A 20054-nucleotide genomic window follows, 5' to 3' on the forward strand; every position below is an offset into this window, starting at 1 on the left:
AATGGGCTGCTCTTTGTAAAAAACGAATTACAAATTTACAATGCAGTAGCTATCTAAAACATGGACCCTTCTTAGCCACAAAGAGCTTGTGGCAACCACAACCTTTTTTATTTGTTCTATGATTCTATCCCATCTCCCACCTCGCACCTACCCAGAGAAACTGATCTGTCAAGTGAGCAATCAAGTCCATCCCATGGCCTCTACCATCGCAAGCGCAGTGCTCGGAGTCGGAGCAGGAGCACACTTCTCCTACACCTCCTCTGTCGCTTTCAATCAGAAGACTAGGCGCGGATCGGTTTCGGTTCGGGCGGAGGGAGGCATAAACCCGCAAATTCGCAAAGATGAAACCAAGGTCGTTGATTCCGTGGTCGTTGCGGAACTCGAAAAGCCTCTCACCGCCTATTGCAGGTATACCTTATACATACATCTCTTTGCTCAAATTTTTTAGTTTATTTATTTTTTTCTAAATTTGAATACGTTGGTATGGATTATTTTGAAGATGTTGGAGGTCAGGGACTTTCCCTCTGTGTGATGGGACCCACGTGAAGCACAACAAGGCTACTGGAGATAACGTTGGTCCTTTGCTTGTCAAGAAATGAGACAAGGTTTTGCTTGTATTTAAATCCTTTTCAGTTTATATATGTTACGCTCAGTAGTTATATTCTGTATGCTAAATAACTTGGCTGGCTTTGAGGATGTTCATTTTCTATAAACTCTTTTATTAATTCATTTTATTTGCTCATACGCGGCTTCTTCATTTCAATGATTTATGAGTGTTCCATCAAAGAGAGTAAGGAAAAACAATGGAGAAAATTCTTAACATGATTGGATGTGGCAGTTTTTCTTTTAATTTGATAGAGTTATTGTATCAGGACTAGGACTATGGGGAAAAAATATTATACAAGAAAAACAATTAAAAAGGAAAATCTGATTGTATTTAATTAGGTGTGCAAATTAACCTACAAAATATTCAAACTAAATATTTAGCTTATAGTAGTCATATTATCGTGGAAAAAAGATCTAGTCGGCCAGCTGACCTTTTAAAAAAAGGGAAACAAATACAACTCTTAGGACCAGTGAAAGTTCAATACATATGTACAACTCTTGGGATTTTTACTGAAAGTTCATTATGTATGTACCATTTTAGTTCCAGATTTAAAATATCATATTTTCCAAATTTGACCCCTGTAACATATCATAGTCATATTTTTCTCACTTCCAGGGGCGTTTTTTTTTTTTTTTTTTGTGGGTCTGATGAGCAATTTTGAAGCTTGCTTACCCAAAATATTAAGAATCTTTTTTTTCTTTTGAAAGAAAACATTAAGGAAAAATGGATGAAAAATCTTTTGAATTAACTCTAGTGTTATTTAACAGTTATACAATTTAAACAGAATAATAACTGATACCTTAATTTTCTTGAGATCTTTTCCTTCATCAACCTCATCAAGATTGAATTTCAATAGGTTATGAATGCATTTAAACAAATAATGCCTTTTAGTAGAGTACAATGTCCCTCCTTTTCTTGCATCAGTAAATATTTCACTCTATTCAAGAAGAAATGCTCTACCAAAAAAACAGGTGAAACTGAGATCTAAAACAAACTCAAATACATCTTACACATTTTTCAAAAATTTATTGTTGCTGCTTATAAATTTGGAGAGCAGATAAAACTTGGAGAGCAATCAATAATTTTATGTCCTGAGTCTAACATGCATCTTCATTAGATTGGTCCATCAACAATCCAAATATTAACTGTGCAGTGTACTCTCATATATTCAATAGCAATACAAGCTAGAAATATACAATATATTTTGTAAGAATTGACATATTTAATGTGCAGTAATTCAAAAATAGCAAGCATCATTTTTACATCTGGTAGTTTAAAAACAGTGAATGAAACAGATAGCCCTACATACTGTACATTTCCCTTTTACGATCCAGATTTTTTATATTTTGGTTCTAGTTCATCCTCATTTGTACCAGTTAAATCTATGCAGTCATTTTATTTTACTAAAATGATGAAAATCATAGTCTTAGCGTTGTGGCAGGCAATTTGGTTTCCATAACTTCTAATTTTTAAAAGATGGCCAGTTCATATCAATGGTAACGAATTTCTGTTCATTTCCTGATATTAATCAAGTAATCTGTGAATTTTTTTACAACGGCTGTATAATTTGCACTACTTAAAAACCAAAATTACATTAACTCTTGTATTTGGGGGAAAAAAAGTATACCAGACGTCTCTAAGAGGACAAAACGGACATTGTCTAGCAATTCCCACTGGATATTTGATGTAATTGTCACTCCTGAAAATTCAGAAATTTAAATAATTAAAAAACTCAAATTTCAATAAAGCCAAGTAAACAGCCAAAAAAAATCTATAAAAATTACCTTGTGATGTTTCTTTAAATTTTGTATCAGTTGACAAGAAGATGAATGTTGGGATAAGACTGTTTCCAGGTAAGGTAATACAGATTGATATGGCACATTAGAGCAATTTATGATATTACCAGCTACTAAAGTATGAAAAAGCAGTGTAGTCTCACAAATAAAAGGACCTGACCTCACATGCACAAAAAAGAATACTTGAAAATTATTTTTGCTGTAGAGATCAGGCATGAGGCAACCAGTGATAGGTGTGAGGCTAGTTGCCACAACTTTGTAATTGGGGGCAAAGATGTCAGTGAAGCTGGAGTCCAGGGGCTTCTTCATGTCTCCCATTGCTTTGGACTGGCCCTCATACAGACACTGTTTGTCGTAAGGAACTAGTAACATGTCAGCTGTCCTGTTGCAAAGGAAGACAGAGAGAGAGAGAGGGAAGTGCAGTACCAAAAGGCGGCAAAGGAGGTGAGATCAGACTTATCGGACGTGGAGACCAGGATGGAGGCAGCTGCCATGGGCACATCGGAGGTTGTTCCTGGGATTTGGTTGAGAGAGGATGAGATTAGATGAGATCAATACGAGGAGAGATGCTGAATTTTGGCATGGCCTTTCCGCAATTTGTCATGTGCAGAGCATAGACATAATAACATAGAGTAGGTCGGTGTTTTGGCAGAACAAAGAACGATCAGTGTGAAGCATGTAGAATCGGATAGCGTGTAGTAAGAAATTTGGTCGGTCCGATCAGATGTTAACTAGGTAATTCGACAAGGAAAATGGATCGAGTAAGATGCCAGGTGCTCTGTCTTACTGGCTTCACTAATTGTTTTCTAATATAAAATGAGTTTGGGAAGGGGCGTCTTTAACGGAGCTCTCGACAAAATTAATTGAAAGATTGCCTCAAGAATCTGCTGCTGTTAGTTTATTTCTCATCTGTTCCAAAGCATCTTGATTTAAGAAATATATATTTTTAAAGAGATCTCGACAGCCACACAGGCATCGATCTTGATCTAAGCGATGGAAATTAATTTTAAGGCATTTCACCTTGGATATATATATATAGAGAGAGAGAGAGATTAAGCTAAAAAAATAATAATGCTGCATTCGCGACAGCTGCTAACCAATTTCTAGACTTTTCTTACACTCTTGAGCAATAACTAGCCACGGCTATGGTCCATGGTTTTTGTTTAAAAATGCTGCATCCACGTGATAACTAGCGTTTTTAGGCTTTACTTTTCTTAACAAATTAATGTATATTAATTAATTAATCACCTTAAAACTCAATCTTCTGGAATACAGCTATAGCCTATAGGCTATAGGCATAGGTGTAATTTAATAATCTCTTCTAATGAAGCAACTAACGGAGCACTTCTCGGATCGAAAAATACTTAAAAAAATAATATATTTGATTCATCCTTTCACAGTATATGGCAACCGAACCGAACTGAAGTAGAGTGCAAAGCATTTCATAGTTCATACCACTAAATTAGCAAGATTTTCCTCTCTAAGCAATAATGGGCTACTGTACACTGAACACTTCCTCCGAACCCAAATTTAAAGCAAGGCAACGCATAAGTAAGGTTGAGGTTGATCCTCCTATCTATCCACCGCTACAGAAAGACAAGATCACCATAACAATTCTTCTCACCCCTTTCAATCGGGCCGCTCTCGTGCTTTCCATAATCTCCATTCAAATCTTTCTTCATATATATTTCTCCAACCTCTACTTCTCCGCTGGTGATGGCTTCTTGCCTCTCATTCCGCCCTCAGTCACCACCTCTTGCAAAGACGGTTTAGTCTATGTCTATGAACTTCCCAAATCTTTCAACGCAGATCTCTTAAGTGGCCGGGATGCACTTGACAATAGGTTCATGATATCGGAGGTTTATGCCAATGCTGGTTTTGGACCTCAGGTCTCTTCTGAGTTTGCCTCAATAATCCCCTCCCGATTTCTTTCTGCATGGTACGCCACTGACCAATTTGCTGCCGAACAAATATTTCATCGCCGGATGCTTTACCACCAGTGTCGTACGTCTGACCCCACTATAGCAACTGCATTCTATGTGCCATTTTATGTTGGCCTCGCTGTTGACCGCCATCTTTGGAATCCGAGTGCTACTCCTGAACAACGAGATCAAGACTGTTCTCTCTTGCTCCGTTGGCTCCAGGACCAACCACCTTTCAAAAGATCCAACGGCCACGATCACTTCCTCACTGTCAGTCGGATTACATGGAATTTCCGACGGCAACCAGGAGAAAAATGGGGTAGTAACTTCTTCCTCATGCCAGAGATGCAGAATGTGACACGGCTTATAATAGAAAGAAGCCCGTGGGACAAAATGGATGTGGCGATACCTTACCCAACCTCATTCCATCCCCAATCTGCTATGCAACTTCGTGATTGGCAAAACTTTGTTCTTCAGCAGGATAGGAGAATACTATTTGGATTTGCCGGTGCGACCAGACCGAATATTAGAGGTGATTTCAGGATCTTGCTTAACAGATCATGTGAAGAAGCTGGGCCTGTCGCATGCCAGTCCGTTGATTGTACCGATATCAAGTGCTTGCATGGTAGTGCCGAGACACTTGATCTATTTTTAAATTCAAATTTCTGTCTGCAGCCAAAAGGGGACAGCTTCACACGACGTTCGGTATTTGACTGCATAATAGCTGGTGCTGTGCCGGTATTTTTCTGGCGGAGGACGACACGTGATCAGCATAGTTGGTTTTTACCCGAGGAGGGAAAAGAGGATGAGTGGTCAGTGTTTATAGACCGTAAAAAGGTGAGGAGGGGTAGTGTAAATATTAGAGAGGTGTTGGAAGGAATTGGTGAGGAAAAATTGAGGAAGATGAGGGAGCGGGTGGTCGATATGATACCGAGATTGGTTTATGCGGCTGGTGCACGAGGGCTTGGAGAAGGGATGGATGATGCTTTCGATATCGCTCTTAAGGGGATATTTGCACGGTTTGAGGAAGAACAGAAAAAATGGAGATGATCTAGTTGGTGATCTACTATATATATATCTCTCTTGTTAGCTAGGAGTTTTAGAGGTTCTTCATTACTAATTCTTTTCCTGTCCTTCTTCTCTTGTTAATTAATTTGTTTTATTTTCAATTGGTACTAGACTTTTATTTTTTGTTACAAATAGAATTAAGCTTGATATGCTGGCTTAATTTCCAGCTGGTCTGATATACATTTATTCATGTTGGTTCTGATATGATGTTAATTTATCGAACTTTTGCTCTTATTTTGTAGAAAAGACAAAAGAGAAAAATGTGGCAGAGTTAATATATACGTCTTGATTATTTGAAAGTCAATGCACTCTCAAGCGTTGAACTCAGATTAGGTAATATTAATTTATATCAGAAAAGAAGAGGAATCATAATGGTCAGATGAGATGTGAATATATCATTATTCTTCTATGCTCGCTCGGTATTACGACTTACGAGGCAAGAATTGTGATTAGATTTGTCATTTGGTCAAAATCTGAAATGTCTAGGCTTTTTAATTTTACTGTCAACAGATAAGAAGCTGTCAATTCTTCCTTGTTAGTGAAGCAAAGACTTAGCCCAATATTTTGTTTCCCCTGCGCCTGCGGTGTCCTGTCCCAGTCCCTCCTCTCAAAAGGAACCCATTATTTGATCTCCAAATATCTCCTCGCCTTCCGGCCTTCCTGGGTTTCTTCAATATCTTTCCATTCGGCCCATATTTATCTGCCTTTTTCTTTTCTTTTCTTTTCTTTTTTTGAGCAACGTACCGACTTGATTTCCTGCAACTTTGTCTGGCATGCTCAAGGGAATGTTGCTTTTCTCTGCATTTGTATGGGCAAATATAGCAACTTTGCCTCTTTCCATCATGTCTTTGCTTGTCTAACAAGGATAGAATTATGTTCAGTATTTATATGTAGCTAATCTAAATCGTTATTAAGTTCAATATTAATATTATTTAATTCAAGTTAATCTTAATATAAGTTAAACTGAATACTTGTATAAGCTAAATAATTATTAATAAAATGAAATGAACTTCAAAATATCTTAGTGAATTCTAAACAAGCAAAATGTGAATTTAAAATGAATAATTATGAACACATACCAAATATTAAAGCATTTAAGCTAAACAATAAACACAAAGACCGAACACTAAGCAATTAAATCTGAACAATATATGAAACACTAAGAAATTTGAATTGAGCAATAAAGCAAATTAATGAATATTAAAGCATTTAAACTAAATAATAAAACAAACAGACTGAGAAGCATTTAAACTAATCCTTAACATTTGAAATAAAAGACGGCCTAGTCCTTAACATAAGCTAATATTTGGGGTTTAATTAATTAGCGTTCAAAAAATGAGCTGTTTGATTATAAAAAAAAAATCATATAATAATAAAATGAACCTGCAAATTAAGTATCGACACGTACGAAAAAGAAGATTCATTAACTATTTTTCCGGTCATCATTAAATTAAATAATGGTATTGCAGAATCTCACTTTCACCAAAAACCTGGATATTAAGAAATTAAAAACAACAGGCATCAATGTTCGCCATCAGGTTTTATTCTTTTTTGAATTTTATATAAATTGAAAGAGAGATATTTTTATTATAATAATCGTTGGGGAGTGACAGGCAAGCACGACAGGCGTCAGCTCCCCCGCATAAAAGCGCTACAAGCCTACAACCAGTCAACCAATGAACCAAACCACAAATTCAGGCTCCAAGAGATAAACCATAACTAACACAGTGGCGGTGGCGCTGCTTTCATCCAAAACTCCATATCAGAGTCTGTACACAAAGGGAATTGAGAAAGATCAAATATGCATCTCCTTCTAAACAACTCCAAAGATATGGAGCAGCAGTTCCCTATCAAACCACGAAAACCTCAAACTCTACACCGAGTAATTCTTTTGGTATCCTTTCTATCAATACAGTTCATTCTCTTTTTATACGCTCACCCTATCCAGGTTTTTAGCCCCAGTTCCAAGTCGCCTTGCGATGCCGGCTTTGTCTACGTGTACAATCTCCCGCCGGCATTTAATCACGATTTAATTGAGAGATGTGAGAAGATCAACCCTTGGCCGTCTCGGTGTGCAGCCTTATCCAGTTCAGGTCTTGGACTTCCTGTCATGGACTCAGATAAAAAATTCACAGCTCTGATGCCAGCAAGTCTTCTCCAATCATGGTTTTCCACAGACCAGTTTGCTCTCGAGATCATATTTCATCACCGCATGCTTAATCACCAATGCCGAACCCTGAACCCGTCTAAAGCATCAGCATTTTATATACCTTTTTACGTTGGTCTTGCAATCGAACCACACCTCTGGTCTCCTAACTCCACCTCTTATGATCGAGACCAAGATTGCTTGTCACTCCTCAAATGGCTCCAGAATCAATCGCCATACCAGAAGTCGCACGGCTGGGACCACTTCATAACACTTGGGCGGATCACCTGGGACTTCCGCCGATCCCATCAGAGCGACTGGGGCAGTAGCTTTCTCTACATGACAGAGATGGAAAACACTACACGACTTTTGATTGAGCGAGACCCATGGGATGAAAAGGATGTGGCAGTGCCTTACCCCACCGGTTTCCACCCTCGTTCCGTGTCTGATGTCTATGAGTGGCAACAATTCGTACTGAATCGGAAAAGAAAGACTCTTTTTGGGTATGTAGGAGCACCGCGGTCAGGATTCAAAAACGACTTTCGAGGATTGCTTTTGAATGAATGTGGTCAAGCGGGGAGCAAATGCAGATCAGTTGATTGCAGCGAGGGCAAGTGCATTAACAGCAGTGCAGAAACAATGGATCTATTTTTAGATTCAGAGTTCTGTTTGCAGCCAAGGGGGGACAGTTTCACGAGGCGATCGCTGTTTGACTGCATGGTGGCAGGGTCAGTGCCGGTGTTATTTTGGAAGCGGAGTGCGTATATGCAGTACAAGTGGTATTTACCTGGAGACGGAGATGAGCCAGAGTGGTCGGTATTTATAGACCGGCAGGACATGCGAGAGAGGAATGTAAGTGTTAGGGCAGTGTTGGAAGGCATAAGTGAGCACAAGGTAAGGGAATTGAGAGAGCGCGTTGTGAAACTGATACCGAGATTGGTTTATGCGTCAGAATCTCTTGGCCAAGGGATAGACGATGCATTTGACATTGCTCTGAAGGGTATTCTACGGCAGCTGAAGGACCAGCGCCGGAGAAAGAAAATAGGCACCACGAAGTTTCAAAGGTTGTAGGTGGCGCATGCATGAATTGGTATTCTGGGACCAGTTCAGTAGGGATTTATATTTAATTAGTACGTTAACCAGTACACCTTCGATGCAGAGAATATATATATATATATTATATTCGTTGTGTTACCGGCTAGCATGTTGATGATTTAATTATCAATATGCGCATGTATTGTAATATATGTAATACACATTTTGATATTGCCAGGATTTCTAGTACGAGTACCAAAATTAAATTATGCGTTATTGGGATATTCGAATCTTCAACAACAGAAAACTTTCATGTAGATTCTTTTATTTATTTCTGGAAATGGGCCGGTTGTTAGTTGAAATTAATTAAATTGAAACTTGATTACGTTTCTGAGAAAATTAAATTACAAGCAATTAGAAAAAAAATAAGATTACAATATATATATATATAGCCTTTTATAATTAAGAGAGGAACTGGCAACTTGCCCAATTTGCAAGCGGGTACTGGTCCTAGATTAGTCTCCTTGTATACCAGAAAAATAATGGTTCCTCCCAAATACAGTTTCTTGTGACTTTTATCAACATTAATTGTTATTAATGGGAATACCAGCTGGGAAACTCGATCATGAAATCTTGCAGAGTTTGAATCATAGCACGTCTTAACTATCTGTATTTAGGTCTCAGGATATATGTGTGTGTGTGTGTGTGTGTGTGCCCAAATTAATATTTCATAGCACGTCTCAAGCACGGGGAGTTCGCTACTATTTTACATGGACGTCAAGTCGTCAAGCCTTTTTATGATATAAAACGTCAACTCTCCGTTAGATGCGATATTTTGATATACAAAATTCATTCAAGTTTGCCAAAGACAAATTTCAGCCAGGCTCCGCAAGTCGGAAATAAATCTGCTACGATCCTAAAAGGGATTGTAGGGTCCTCTGATTCTAAATCCAACCTTTCATTTATTTTGAGATTCACGTATAAAAACAATATCTATGGATTATCAATCCAAAAAGTAAAAGGTTGGATTTAGAATGGTAGGACCTTACAATCCCTCACCCTCAGGATCGTAACAGATTTATATCCCCGCAAGTCGGCAGTCAACAGCACAGAATGCATGGATTATCAATATGATATTATTTTCCTACCCTTTTTGTAGATTTATTCTAATTTATGCAAGATTGCTAGCTAGTGATTCAATCAATCATAAGCATAAAGGTTAAAACTTAAAACCCCCAATCCCCAAGCCAAAAGCCAAAAGTCAACCATGGATTTCTTTCCAATTCCAAGCTCGGTTCTTACCACAGCTATTGCTGCTCTGCTAATTTCCCTCTTTATCACTATCACTAAGCGTTTGCTGCTCCGTCCATCAAGGAACCGAAATTACCCACCAATTGCTGCTACAATTTTTCACGCATACCTCAATTTGCACAGATTAGCAGAATACCAAATCAGCCTCTCCAAAAAGTATAAAACCTTTCGCTTCCTCACCCCCTTTGTCAACTATGTCTCCACCGTCGATCCTGCCAACATAAAGTCAAAACTTCTCAAACTATGAAAAGGTACGTACCTCTAAACCCATACCATAAAGTCTCAACTTTCTAGAGTTAAATTGAATTGTGGGGAACTGCAGGGAGATTTTAATTATCAAGTGCTGAGCGACTTACTTGGGGATGGGATATTCGCTGTGGATGGTGAGAAATGGAGACAGCAGAGAAAGATTGCTAGTTTTCAGTTTTCTACAAAGATGCTAAGGAATTATAGCAGTCGAGTGTTTAACAACTCTACAGTAAAGCTTAGTCAGATAATATCAGACTTTGCCTCTTCCAATCAAATCATGGATATCCAAGTATTTTTTTCTCCATATTTTCTTCTTCTTTGTTCTTAATTTTTTTGTAGCCAATAAAACAAGGAGTTCAGTTACAAGCAACTTCCATTTAAATGAGAAAGTAATATGCTCAAAACAGTTGAGCCAGTACAAAAGCAAAAAGCAAAAACAAAAACAAAAACAAAAATAGGAAAAAAAGTAGTAAGTAAAAGCCAAAGGTAAAAAGGTAAAGTGTGCAAAAATGTAAAACTGAATCTGAGACAGTTTTTAATGAAATGCCGGTATGTCTATGTACATCAATTGATTGCTGACTTCTTCCACCATTTCTATCTCTCTTTTTTTTTTTAAACAAAAGTTGAAAGTTAAGTCACTTAACTATTTAATATCCACAAAGAATTGTTCTTTCCAGATTTCGAACTTATGACCTCCCACACGGAGAGCATTGCCTTAGTTCTCTTTCCTCTTTTGTTTATTTTTTTTAGAACTTTTATATATTGCATTTTTAGGATTTGATGATGAAATCCAGTATGGATTCAATATTCAAAATTGGGTTTGGTGTTGAATTGGGAGTGATGTCTAGGCTAGAAGAAGGCAAAGCATTCTCCAAAGCTTTTGACGAGGCCAGTTGTCAGATTATATATCGGTACTTTGACATATTCTGGAAAGTTAAGAGGTTTTTAAATGTTGGTTCAGAGGCAACAATGAAGAAGAACATCCAATTGATAGATGATTTTGTATATGCGGTGATCAATAGAAGAATAAAGCAATTGACTGAGCAAGGGCTAGATATTGTAAGTGTACAATATATTTCAAAAGTACCCGGTGAAGTATATATATACATATTTTTCAAATAGTAGCCATTTACTCCAGTGAAACTTTTGAGCCTAAGAAAATTGATTTACGCATTTGTTCCTTTGTTACAGCTGGAGAAGGAAGATATTTTGTCGAGATTTCTCATAGAAAAAAGAGAAACCTTGTAGTGGTATTGATAACAAGTATTGAACTTCATGGTTGCGGGAAGGGACACGACAGCTGGGACCCTGTCATGGTTTTTCTATATGAATCATATGATGTGTAAGCATCTACATATACAGGATAAGATTGCAAGAGAAGTGCGAGTAGCAACTAAACTGCAAGATGAAATTAAGGTTAAAATTGATGAGTTTGGGGATAAGATTGTAAGTGTACAAAATTCATGAAAATTCCAAAAATAAAGGAAAGATGCATTAAAAGGGGGATTGAAGTTCCAACTTGTGGGAAGAAAAAAACTGAAATAAATCTTCATCAGTTGAGAATGGTCCGAACAGAAAGTGTGCTCACGTGTTGGTTAATTTGATGACCTTTTTTTATTGTTTAATGTCTCCTCCTCCTTCATGACCAAAATATTCAAAACTCGTCTATAATATAATACAATTGTTAGAGCATTGATAAAGGTAAGGTAAGGCTTGTGAGGTTTTTGGTGCGTAGTGTGCACAGGCCCAATAAGAACGTTCTGCGACTGGGCTTTTCCGTTTGGATGAGGAGGGATAGAAAAGAGCAGATTTCAGGACACATTTCAGACTACATTTCAGACTAGCAAATGTCCAATTAATTGAGATAAACTGGGCCTTGTAGAGATCATCACTCCAGATTATCTCACCTCGCATGCAATACGAAAGCCTAACCCGTTAAAATTTTTCCATGCCATATCTCAACCTTTTGTTTTCTTTATCCCTCCAATTTGTTCTGAAAAATATAATAAATGTTTCCATATAAATTAAAATTGAACAACTATCATTTTACAATAAAAAAAAAAAGTTGAGATATGGGTAGAAACATAAATAAATAAAAGGGCTCTCACACATCCTTATATTTTACAAGGACGAGAGGAGTGCGTATCCTCTGAGATATGTCATAAAAATAAAAATAGAAGGTTGATAAACATTAAATACAGATCTGATGAGGTAGTACCGTAGTAGTGGTAGCATTAAATAGTTTGTAGGTTGGGCCGCTACTTGAATTGCAGCATTAAATATTTCCTTTTTTCCTTTGTTTGAATTTGGGAGTATCTGTTCAATTCTTCCTGCCACAGCCAGACCATAGTTATGGAGAGCGTATCCTTTGCGGAGGTTTTACCTGCGGTGCTGTGCGGTGGTTTTGATCTGGTCCGTTCGTTTCGGAACGGACGGACCAGATCAGATCTTGTCCGAATTTAAAAAAACTCAAAATTTGGTGAATCCTTAATCCAGCCCGTCCGATCCGAAACGAACGGACCAGATCAAAACCACCGCAGCACCGCAGGTAAAACCTCCGCAGAGGATAGCGTTTCATAGTTATGGGCCTTATCGGTGTCTAACAGGTACAGTAATTGTTGGGTGGAAACATTTTTACATCGGTACATGTTACAAATTGTTCTTACTCATTATAGTTATAGTTGATGGATAATGAAACGGTAGTAGGTAAATAACGAATATTATTAATATAATAATTGTTTTTATTATTTATTAAATAAAATATTAAAACATATACATTTATTTCACATATAGTTCTTTGTTGAAAAAAAAATTATGATAATGTTAAGCGCAAGTAAAAAAATTAAAGCACTCTTTTTAATGCTTATTAAATATATATAATATATATAATTATTTTTATAATTATCCAATCGGGTAACGAATACAAAATAGGCTTTACTCATATCTTTACTCGTATAGATATCGAAAAAAAATATTTACTCATATTCATACTCAATAAATTTACAAAAGAAAATCTTATTAATACTCATCTTATCAAATACGATACAAATTATAAATAGATAGAAAGGTGTCCTTGATTGACACTCCTAATTAAGGACGCCACGTCAGCCTCGGCTCCTCGGCTACTATCACCGCTAAGGCATGAGTTCCTATATAATTATAAATTATAGGAAAAAAAATAGGGTTTAGGTGATCAAATGAGAGCATAACTCTCATTTTTTTTCTCAAAAAAAATGATTCCATCCCAAGGATACGTCCAACTAAAATTTTATTCAATCTGTTTGTTTTTAGAGAAGTAAACTGACAGTGAAATGAAATTTGAGACAAGTCAAAATCGAACAATATGAAATCTGACCCAATTCAATTTAAAACCATATATTCCAAATTCTATATGAAAATCGACACGAATCAAAACCTAATTGATTTGAAACGAAAGGATCCAATATTCGACGCAATTCGAATCAGATTCCACTAACTCGAATTAACTTCAACCCAATTCGAGCTTGTCTCAACTCATAACAGAACTAAACTAGAAAATTTTAATAGAATGATTAAAAATTAAAATGCATAAAATAAAGATTTAACCGCTAAATTATATAAGAAATAATTTTTTTATAATAAATATTAATAATTTCAACATTTACCTATTTTTGAGTAGAAAAGTCTCAATAGTTCAAGTTGTGCTCATTGTACAACAGTTAGTTTTTTTCTTAAAAAAGAATGGAAGTATGGGATACTTTTTATAATGCCCGTAACAATTTACTATAAAATATATAGTAAATTAACCCTTAGTTCTAGTAAAATTATATAGTAATAACTTACTTCTGTAAAAATATAAGGATCAATTGACCTCTATTTAATGAATGTTCCTTCATCTCCGACTACAACTAAACATTTATTAATTATCGAAATAGAATGAACTACATAAAACGTTTAAAATAAATAAAATAAAATTAAATTTTTACGTACATAATTAAAATTTTAAAATATAAAGGTAGATGGCCTAGTCATCTTTAACTAATTCTTAGATCCTCCCATAGTCCCATGCAACTCATTACGTTAATACATTATCGTTCTAATTATCACACCGAATTATAATGAGTTGTGCAAATCATTGCCAATTATTCTTGGCATCGATTCTAGTAAATTTTTGTTTGTTATATGTTGAGAAATAGGATCTAGGATCTCAGATTAATAATCATCATAGATCTAAAAATAGAAGGCTAGGATTAAATCAAGGAAGTAAAGGGGCCTCCTTGCATATATTCAACAAATAGGTATACTGTACATAGGTACAAGGTACAAACGGTAACAAAACAATAGCTTAGATGTTTGTAATATATATAGGAATGGAAACTGTGTAAAGAAGGGTTTTTTTTTTAATGAAATAATTGTTTTCTCAAAATAATCTCTCCTCAGAAATTGCATAAATTCAACATGGTATCAGAGCATCAGTCTCTGTGACCGAAAAAATATCTTCCAAATTCTTACCAGCAAAACTGGTATATACACAAGCAAAATCAAAACCCATAAACAGAAGTCTAGCACGTCAAAGAGATGGCTTCAGAGGGGCAGCATTCGAAAGAAGCCACCAATACCTCAAAACTCACAAACTCATTGCTCAACGGCCAAAACTATCTCTCATAGGCAAGTGCCGCAAGATTATCTCTCAGTGGAAGAGATGTTTTAGAATTCATCACAGGAGAGTCTGAAAAGCCGGTTCCAAAAAAGAAAGATGAGGCAACTGAGGCCGAAAAAAAGGCAAGAAAACAGTGGCAATCTAAGAATGACAGAGTCATGACATGGATCATGCAATCCATGGAGTCGAGTGTTTCAGAAATATTCCTTGGCCATTAAACAACTTTCTCACTGTGGGAAGGCATAAAAACGATGTATGGCCGACAAAACAACAATTCCCACATTTATCGATTAAAACTAGAAATCCAGCAAGAACAACAAGGATCAAAGAGTAATATAGAGTATCTAAGTGCTCTTCAAAAGAAATGGCATGAACTTCGAGTTTATCGGCCACCCATAGCAGATCCAATAGCCATTCAGAGAGAAGAAGAAGATAAAATCTTCCAATATCTCGCGGGTCTCAATCCAAGCTATGAAGCCGTGAAATCACAACTTCTTTTAACAACTTCCCTTCCCTCCTTTGCTCAAATTACCACCATGGTGGAGCAAGAAGAAAGCCGACGGCTTGCTATGAGTGGTCCACAAGTCGGTGGCAGCGAGGGACACGAGACTCATAGCTTTGCCACAAAAAACCCCAATTTCGGAAAAAACCCTAACTTCCCAAATTACTCAAACCAGTCAAGTATCAAGGGAGATAGATGCTCTCACTGCAAAAAGGAGGGTCACCAAGCCGAAAAATGCTATTTTCTTCACCCACATCTCAGGCCGAAGTGGTGGGATTCAAAGAGGGGAGGGGGAGACGTGAAAATGGCGGACTGGAATGAAGGGAAGAAGAGAAAGAAAAGGGCTGAGTCGCGTGGGGGCTATTCTGCTCAAACTGAACCCAACCGGCCAATAAAAATGATTGGTTCAAGTGAACCAGGGTCTAACCCAGATGGCGCTGGCGGGTCAAGCGGGTCAGATCCGATGCAGCAGTTTTTTGAGCAGTTCTCTGTGTGGTTCTCCAAGAAAAATTCAAACAACACTTGTGGTATTGTCTCTAACTCAAATTATTTAAATTTGTATAATCAAATAATTATAGATAGCGGTGCCACTGACCATATGTTTGGAAATAAAGACCTTCTTACAAATTTAGACATGGCAAAAAATAATCAATTTGTATTAGTGGCCAACGGTATGAAAGCACAAATTAATGGTGTAGGAGAAATTGATATTTTTAACAAAAAAGTTCATAATGTTCTATATCTTGATACATTCCCTATAAATCTAATTTCCGTAAAAAAACTAACATATGAGTTTAATTGTGACGTAATTTTCTCATATAAAAATGTTATCTTTCAGGACCGGGAAACCGGGAGGAAGATTGGGGAATGTTTTCTTGAAAATGGACACTATCTCTTGAATTTACAAGAATTAAACGTTTGTGCTTCCGCTAAATCTATTAACCAAGACATTTGGCATAAGAGGCTTGGGCATCCTTCCAACAAGATTTTAAATAGTGCACTAGATTTTTCATTTTCAAATTGTATCAATTGTGATATATGCAAGTTGGCAAAACAAACAAAGCTTCCTTTTTTCCAATCAAATAGCAAAAGTGAAGCATTGTTTGATTTAGTCCACTCCGATGTATGGGATCCGGCCCCAATTAACTCTTATAATGGATTCAAATATTTTGTTATATTTATTGATGATTTTTCTAGAACTACTTGGTTGTATTTATTAAAATCAAAAGATGAGGTTTTCAATTGCTTTAAAGAATTTCTATGTCTCATAGAAAATCAATTTGATGCAAAACTTAAAATTTTTAGATCGGATAATGGAACGGAATTTGTAAACAAAAATTTCACAACTTTTTTTTAAAGAAAAATGAATCATACATCAAACTACTTGCATAAACACTCCCGAGCAAAATGGAGTGTCGGAAAGAAAAAATAGACATCTATTGGAAATGACACGTGCATTACTATTTCAAAATAATGTTCCAAAAAAATTTTGGTCGGATGCCATCCTTTGCGCCACTCATTTAATAAATAGATTACCAAGCGTTATTTTACAAAATAAAAGTCCAATGGAAATCCTTTACCAACGAAAAATTAATTTTGATTATCTAAGAGTATTTGGTTGCGTATGCTTTGTAAAAATTAAAAGAAAAGATAAATTTGACTATATGTCAACCAAAACTATTTTTTTGGGATATTCCTCATTTAGAAAGGGATATAAGTGTTATGATCCTATAACAAAAAAAATATTTACGTCTAGAGATGTTATATTTTGTGAAGATAAGTCATATTTCAAAACAATGGAAATGAGTGAGACACCACATGCAAGTGACCAAATAAATTTAGAACCAACGGTACTACCTCATGTAAATGACCAATTAGTTACACAAGATAATAACCAAGAGGTTGAGACAAGTGTTGTTGAAGAAACAATAGAAAATATTGAAACCAATGATAATGAGATAGAAGAAAATCAAGAAGTTAGACGGTCCTTAAGAACACCAATACCGTCCACAAGACTTAGAGACTATGAGACCTATACGGTGCAATACCCTATACAAGAATTCATATCATATAAAAATATTTCTTTTTCTTATAATGCATTTCTCACCTCCATTGAAAGAACACTAGAACCAAATAACTACCAAGAAGCCATAATTGATCCGGTATGGTGTGGTGCCATGAAGGAAGAGCTAAGAGCTCTTGAAAAAAATGGGACATGGGTAATTGTACAATTACCAAAAAACAAAAAACCCGTTGGTTGCAAATGGGTATACAAAACCAAATATAATAGTGATGGTACCATAGAACGGTACAAGGCTAGATTAGTTGCCAAAGGGTATACTCAAACATATGGAATAGATTACAATGAAACCTTTGCCCCGGTAGCTAAAATGAATACCGTTAGAATTTTATTTTCTATTGCGACGAATAACAATTGGAATTTGTACCAAATGGATGTAAAAAACGCCTTTCTTCAAGGAACACTTGAAGAAGAGGTATATATGAACCTACCACCCGGCCATAAATTGGAAAACAATTCTAATTTAGTTTGTAGGTTAAATAAATCGATTTATGGATTGAAACAATCTCCACGGGCATGGTATGGAAAACTTAGCTCTTATTTAATTTCTTGCAAGTTTAAAATTTGTAGTGCCGATCATTCATTATTTATTAAAAATGATGGAGAAAATATAACCCTTGTACTAGTATATGTAGATGATATTATAGTTACCGAAAATAACGTAGAAGAAATTAAAAGAGTTAAAAGCCAATTAAAAGAAAAATTTGACATCAAAGACCTTGGATATTTAAAATATTTTCTAGGAATAGAGGTAGCACATTCAAAATTGGGACTCTTCATCTCCCAAAGAAAGTATACTTTAGACCTCTTAAAGGAAACCGGTAAATTAGGATGCAAACCAATCTCTACCCCAATTGATAACCGGCATAAATTAAATGATGAGGATGGTGAACCAATTAAAGACATAAACCAATTTCAAAGGCTAGTTGGAAAGCTAATTTATCTAACGGTCACCCGTCCGGATATTTCTTTTTTCGTAAGCCAAATTAGTAGATTCATGCACTCGCCAAGAACTCCACACCTAGAGGCAATAAATAGAATTTTAAGGTATTTAAAGAAAAATCCCGGCAAGGGAATTTGGATGAAAAACAATAATTCTAATATCATATGTGGCTATTCCGATGCAGATTGGGCTGGAAGTTTTGATAGAAAATCCACTACCGGCTTTTGCACATTTGTAGGCGGAAATTTAGTCACATGGAAAAGCAAGAAACAAAACGTTGTGGCACGATCTAGCGCGGAGGCGGAATATCGTGCCATGGCATCAACCGCATGCGAATTAACTTGGATAAAACATCTACTCAAAGAAATAGGCATTGCTTGTGATCAACCAATGAAGATGTATTGTGATAATAACTCCGCAAGACATATCGCATCGAATCCGGTATTCCACGAGCGAACCAAACATATAGAAGTGGATTGTCACTTCATTAGAGAAAAAGTTCAAGCAAAGGAAATAGAAACACCATACGTTAAGAGTGAAGATCAACTAGCGGATATCCTCACCAAAGGCTTGGACCCGAGTTCATTTGAAAAAATTTCAAGCAAGCTAGGATTGTATGATATATACATTCCAAGCTTGAGGGGGAGTGTTGAGAAATAGGATCTAGGATCTCAGATTAATAATCATCATAGATCTAGAAATAGAAGGCTAGGATTAAATCAAGGAAGTAAAGGGGCCTCCTTGCATATATTCAACAAATAGGTATACTGTACATAGGTACAAAGTACAAACGGTAACAAAGCAATAGCTTAGATGTTTGTAATATATATAGGAATGGAAACTGTGTAAAGAAGGGTTTTTTTTGAATGAAATAATTGTTTTCTCAAAATAATCTCTCCTCAAAAATTGCATAAATTCAACATTATAATATTATTTATTATAGACGTATGAAGTTATTTGGACAATTTCTTATGTCCACTTTAGACGCACAAAATATTTTCATACCTTAGTATAGAAAAACCAATACAAATATATTATAAATATTTATTTTTTTGTGGTGGAGACGTGCAGTAATTAGATTGATAGACTTAATTAGTTACAGTATAACAAAATATACATTTAATTTGTATGGATTACATAGAAATATATCTTCATTATTTTTGTTTTGTTTTTGATATTTTTCTTCTCAGTTTAATTCCACTATTGCTAAATAAATTTATTATCAAGAATAAAGAGTGTGCAGAAGAATATCCCTTGAGTTTAAAATTTAAAAATCAGGACATGGACATGGACATGGGGCAGGAAGAGAGTAAGGTATCCTTGTTGACGGTCACACTCTTTGAATCGAAACCAAGTCCAAATTAGATGACATGCACAATTGCACATGACCCATCTTTCTTTTATCTTTGGATTCCTTCCTACATCTACATGGTCCTTTACTCCTTTTCTTGACAGTACATTTATTGGCTAGCTAATTAAGCTACTTGTTTTTGTTTATTTTTGTTTGTTTTCTCAAGTTGTCTGACTTTATATAATATTCTCAGCCAATAATATTATGAATGTACATGTATCCTCTGCATTAACTCAAAAGAGATTTAATCTCAGCTTGTTTGGGATTCGGGTTAGTGCAGGAGGCAGTATTATTGGGCTTTGAGATTTGTGACAAGTTAGAAAGAACGATCCGATCCACTAATTGTAAAAGATTCCCTTTTCAGGTAATGAAAATATGTGATTCGATATTAGTTGCTATTTCATT

The 20054-nt window shown here is 36.0% G+C and overlaps 3 protein-coding genes and 1 pseudogene across 4 annotated transcripts; all 4 read left to right on the plus strand.

Annotated features, from left to right (window-relative positions):
* Window positions 1-122: 122 nt before the first annotated feature.
* On the plus strand, window positions 123-742 carry NEET (2 iron, 2 sulfur cluster binding protein). The gene is made up of 2 exons (XM_078320595.1): window positions 123-408; window positions 500-742. The coding sequence occupies exons 1-2, from the start codon at window positions 194-196 to the stop codon at window positions 597-599; spliced, it is 315 nt and encodes a 104-aa protein (XP_078176721.1). The 5' UTR covers window positions 123-193; the 3' UTR covers window positions 600-742.
* A 3133-nt stretch (window positions 743-3875) lies between these two features.
* Window positions 3876-5524, plus strand: LOC144549279 (xyloglucan galactosyltransferase XLT2 pseudogene; annotated as a pseudogene). Its single transcript, XR_013509648.1, has one exon. The product of XR_013509648.1 is annotated as a xyloglucan galactosyltransferase XLT2 pseudogene (transcript).
* Window positions 5525-7177: 1653 nt separating this feature from the next.
* LOC144549289 (xyloglucan galactosyltransferase XLT2-like) lies at window positions 7178-8814 on the plus strand. The gene has a single exon (XM_078298011.1). It carries the CDS (start codon window positions 7195-7197, stop codon window positions 8608-8610), a length of 1416 nt encoding a protein of 471 aa, XP_078154137.1. The 5' UTR covers window positions 7178-7194; the 3' UTR covers window positions 8611-8814.
* A 1476-nt stretch (window positions 8815-10290) lies between these two features.
* LOC144549300 (cytochrome P450 704B1-like) lies at window positions 10291-11699 on the plus strand. The gene is made up of 3 exons (XM_078298021.1): window positions 10291-10423; window positions 10909-11193; window positions 11326-11699. Exons 1-3 carry the CDS (start codon window positions 10322-10324, stop codon window positions 11380-11382), a joined length of 444 nt encoding a protein of 147 aa, XP_078154147.1. The 5' UTR covers window positions 10291-10321; the 3' UTR covers window positions 11383-11699.
* The last annotated feature ends 8355 nt before the right edge of the window (window positions 11700-20054 follow it).

Source organism: Carex rostrata, chromosome 2 (assembly GCF_964058835.1).
Source record: "Carex rostrata chromosome 2, lpCarRost1.2, whole genome shotgun sequence".
In the NCBI taxonomy this organism is placed as follows: Eukaryota; Viridiplantae; Streptophyta; class Magnoliopsida; order Poales; family Cyperaceae; genus Carex; species Carex rostrata.

Coding starts and splice junctions, on each gene's coding strand:
- NEET (XM_078320595.1), top strand. CDS start 194: ATGGCCTCTACCATCGCAAGCGCAGTGCTCGGAGTCGGAGCAGGAGCA. Junction 409..499: donor CCTCTCACCGCCTATTGCAG/GTATACCTTATA, acceptor ATTATTTTGAAG/ATGTTGGAGGTCAGGGACTT.
- LOC144549289 (XM_078298011.1), top strand. CDS start 7,195: ATGCATCTCCTTCTAAACAACTCCAAAGATATGGAGCAGCAGTTCCCT.
- LOC144549300 (XM_078298021.1), top strand. CDS start 10,322: ATGCTAAGGAATTATAGCAGTCGAGTGTTTAACAACTCTACAGTAAAG. Junction 10,424..10,908: donor ATCAAATCATGGATATCCAA/GTATTTTTTTCT, acceptor TTGCATTTTTAG/GATTTGATGATGAAATCCAG. Junction 11,194..11,325: donor CTGAGCAAGGGCTAGATATT/GTAAGTGTACAA, acceptor CCTTTGTTACAG/CTGGAGAAGGAAGATATTTT.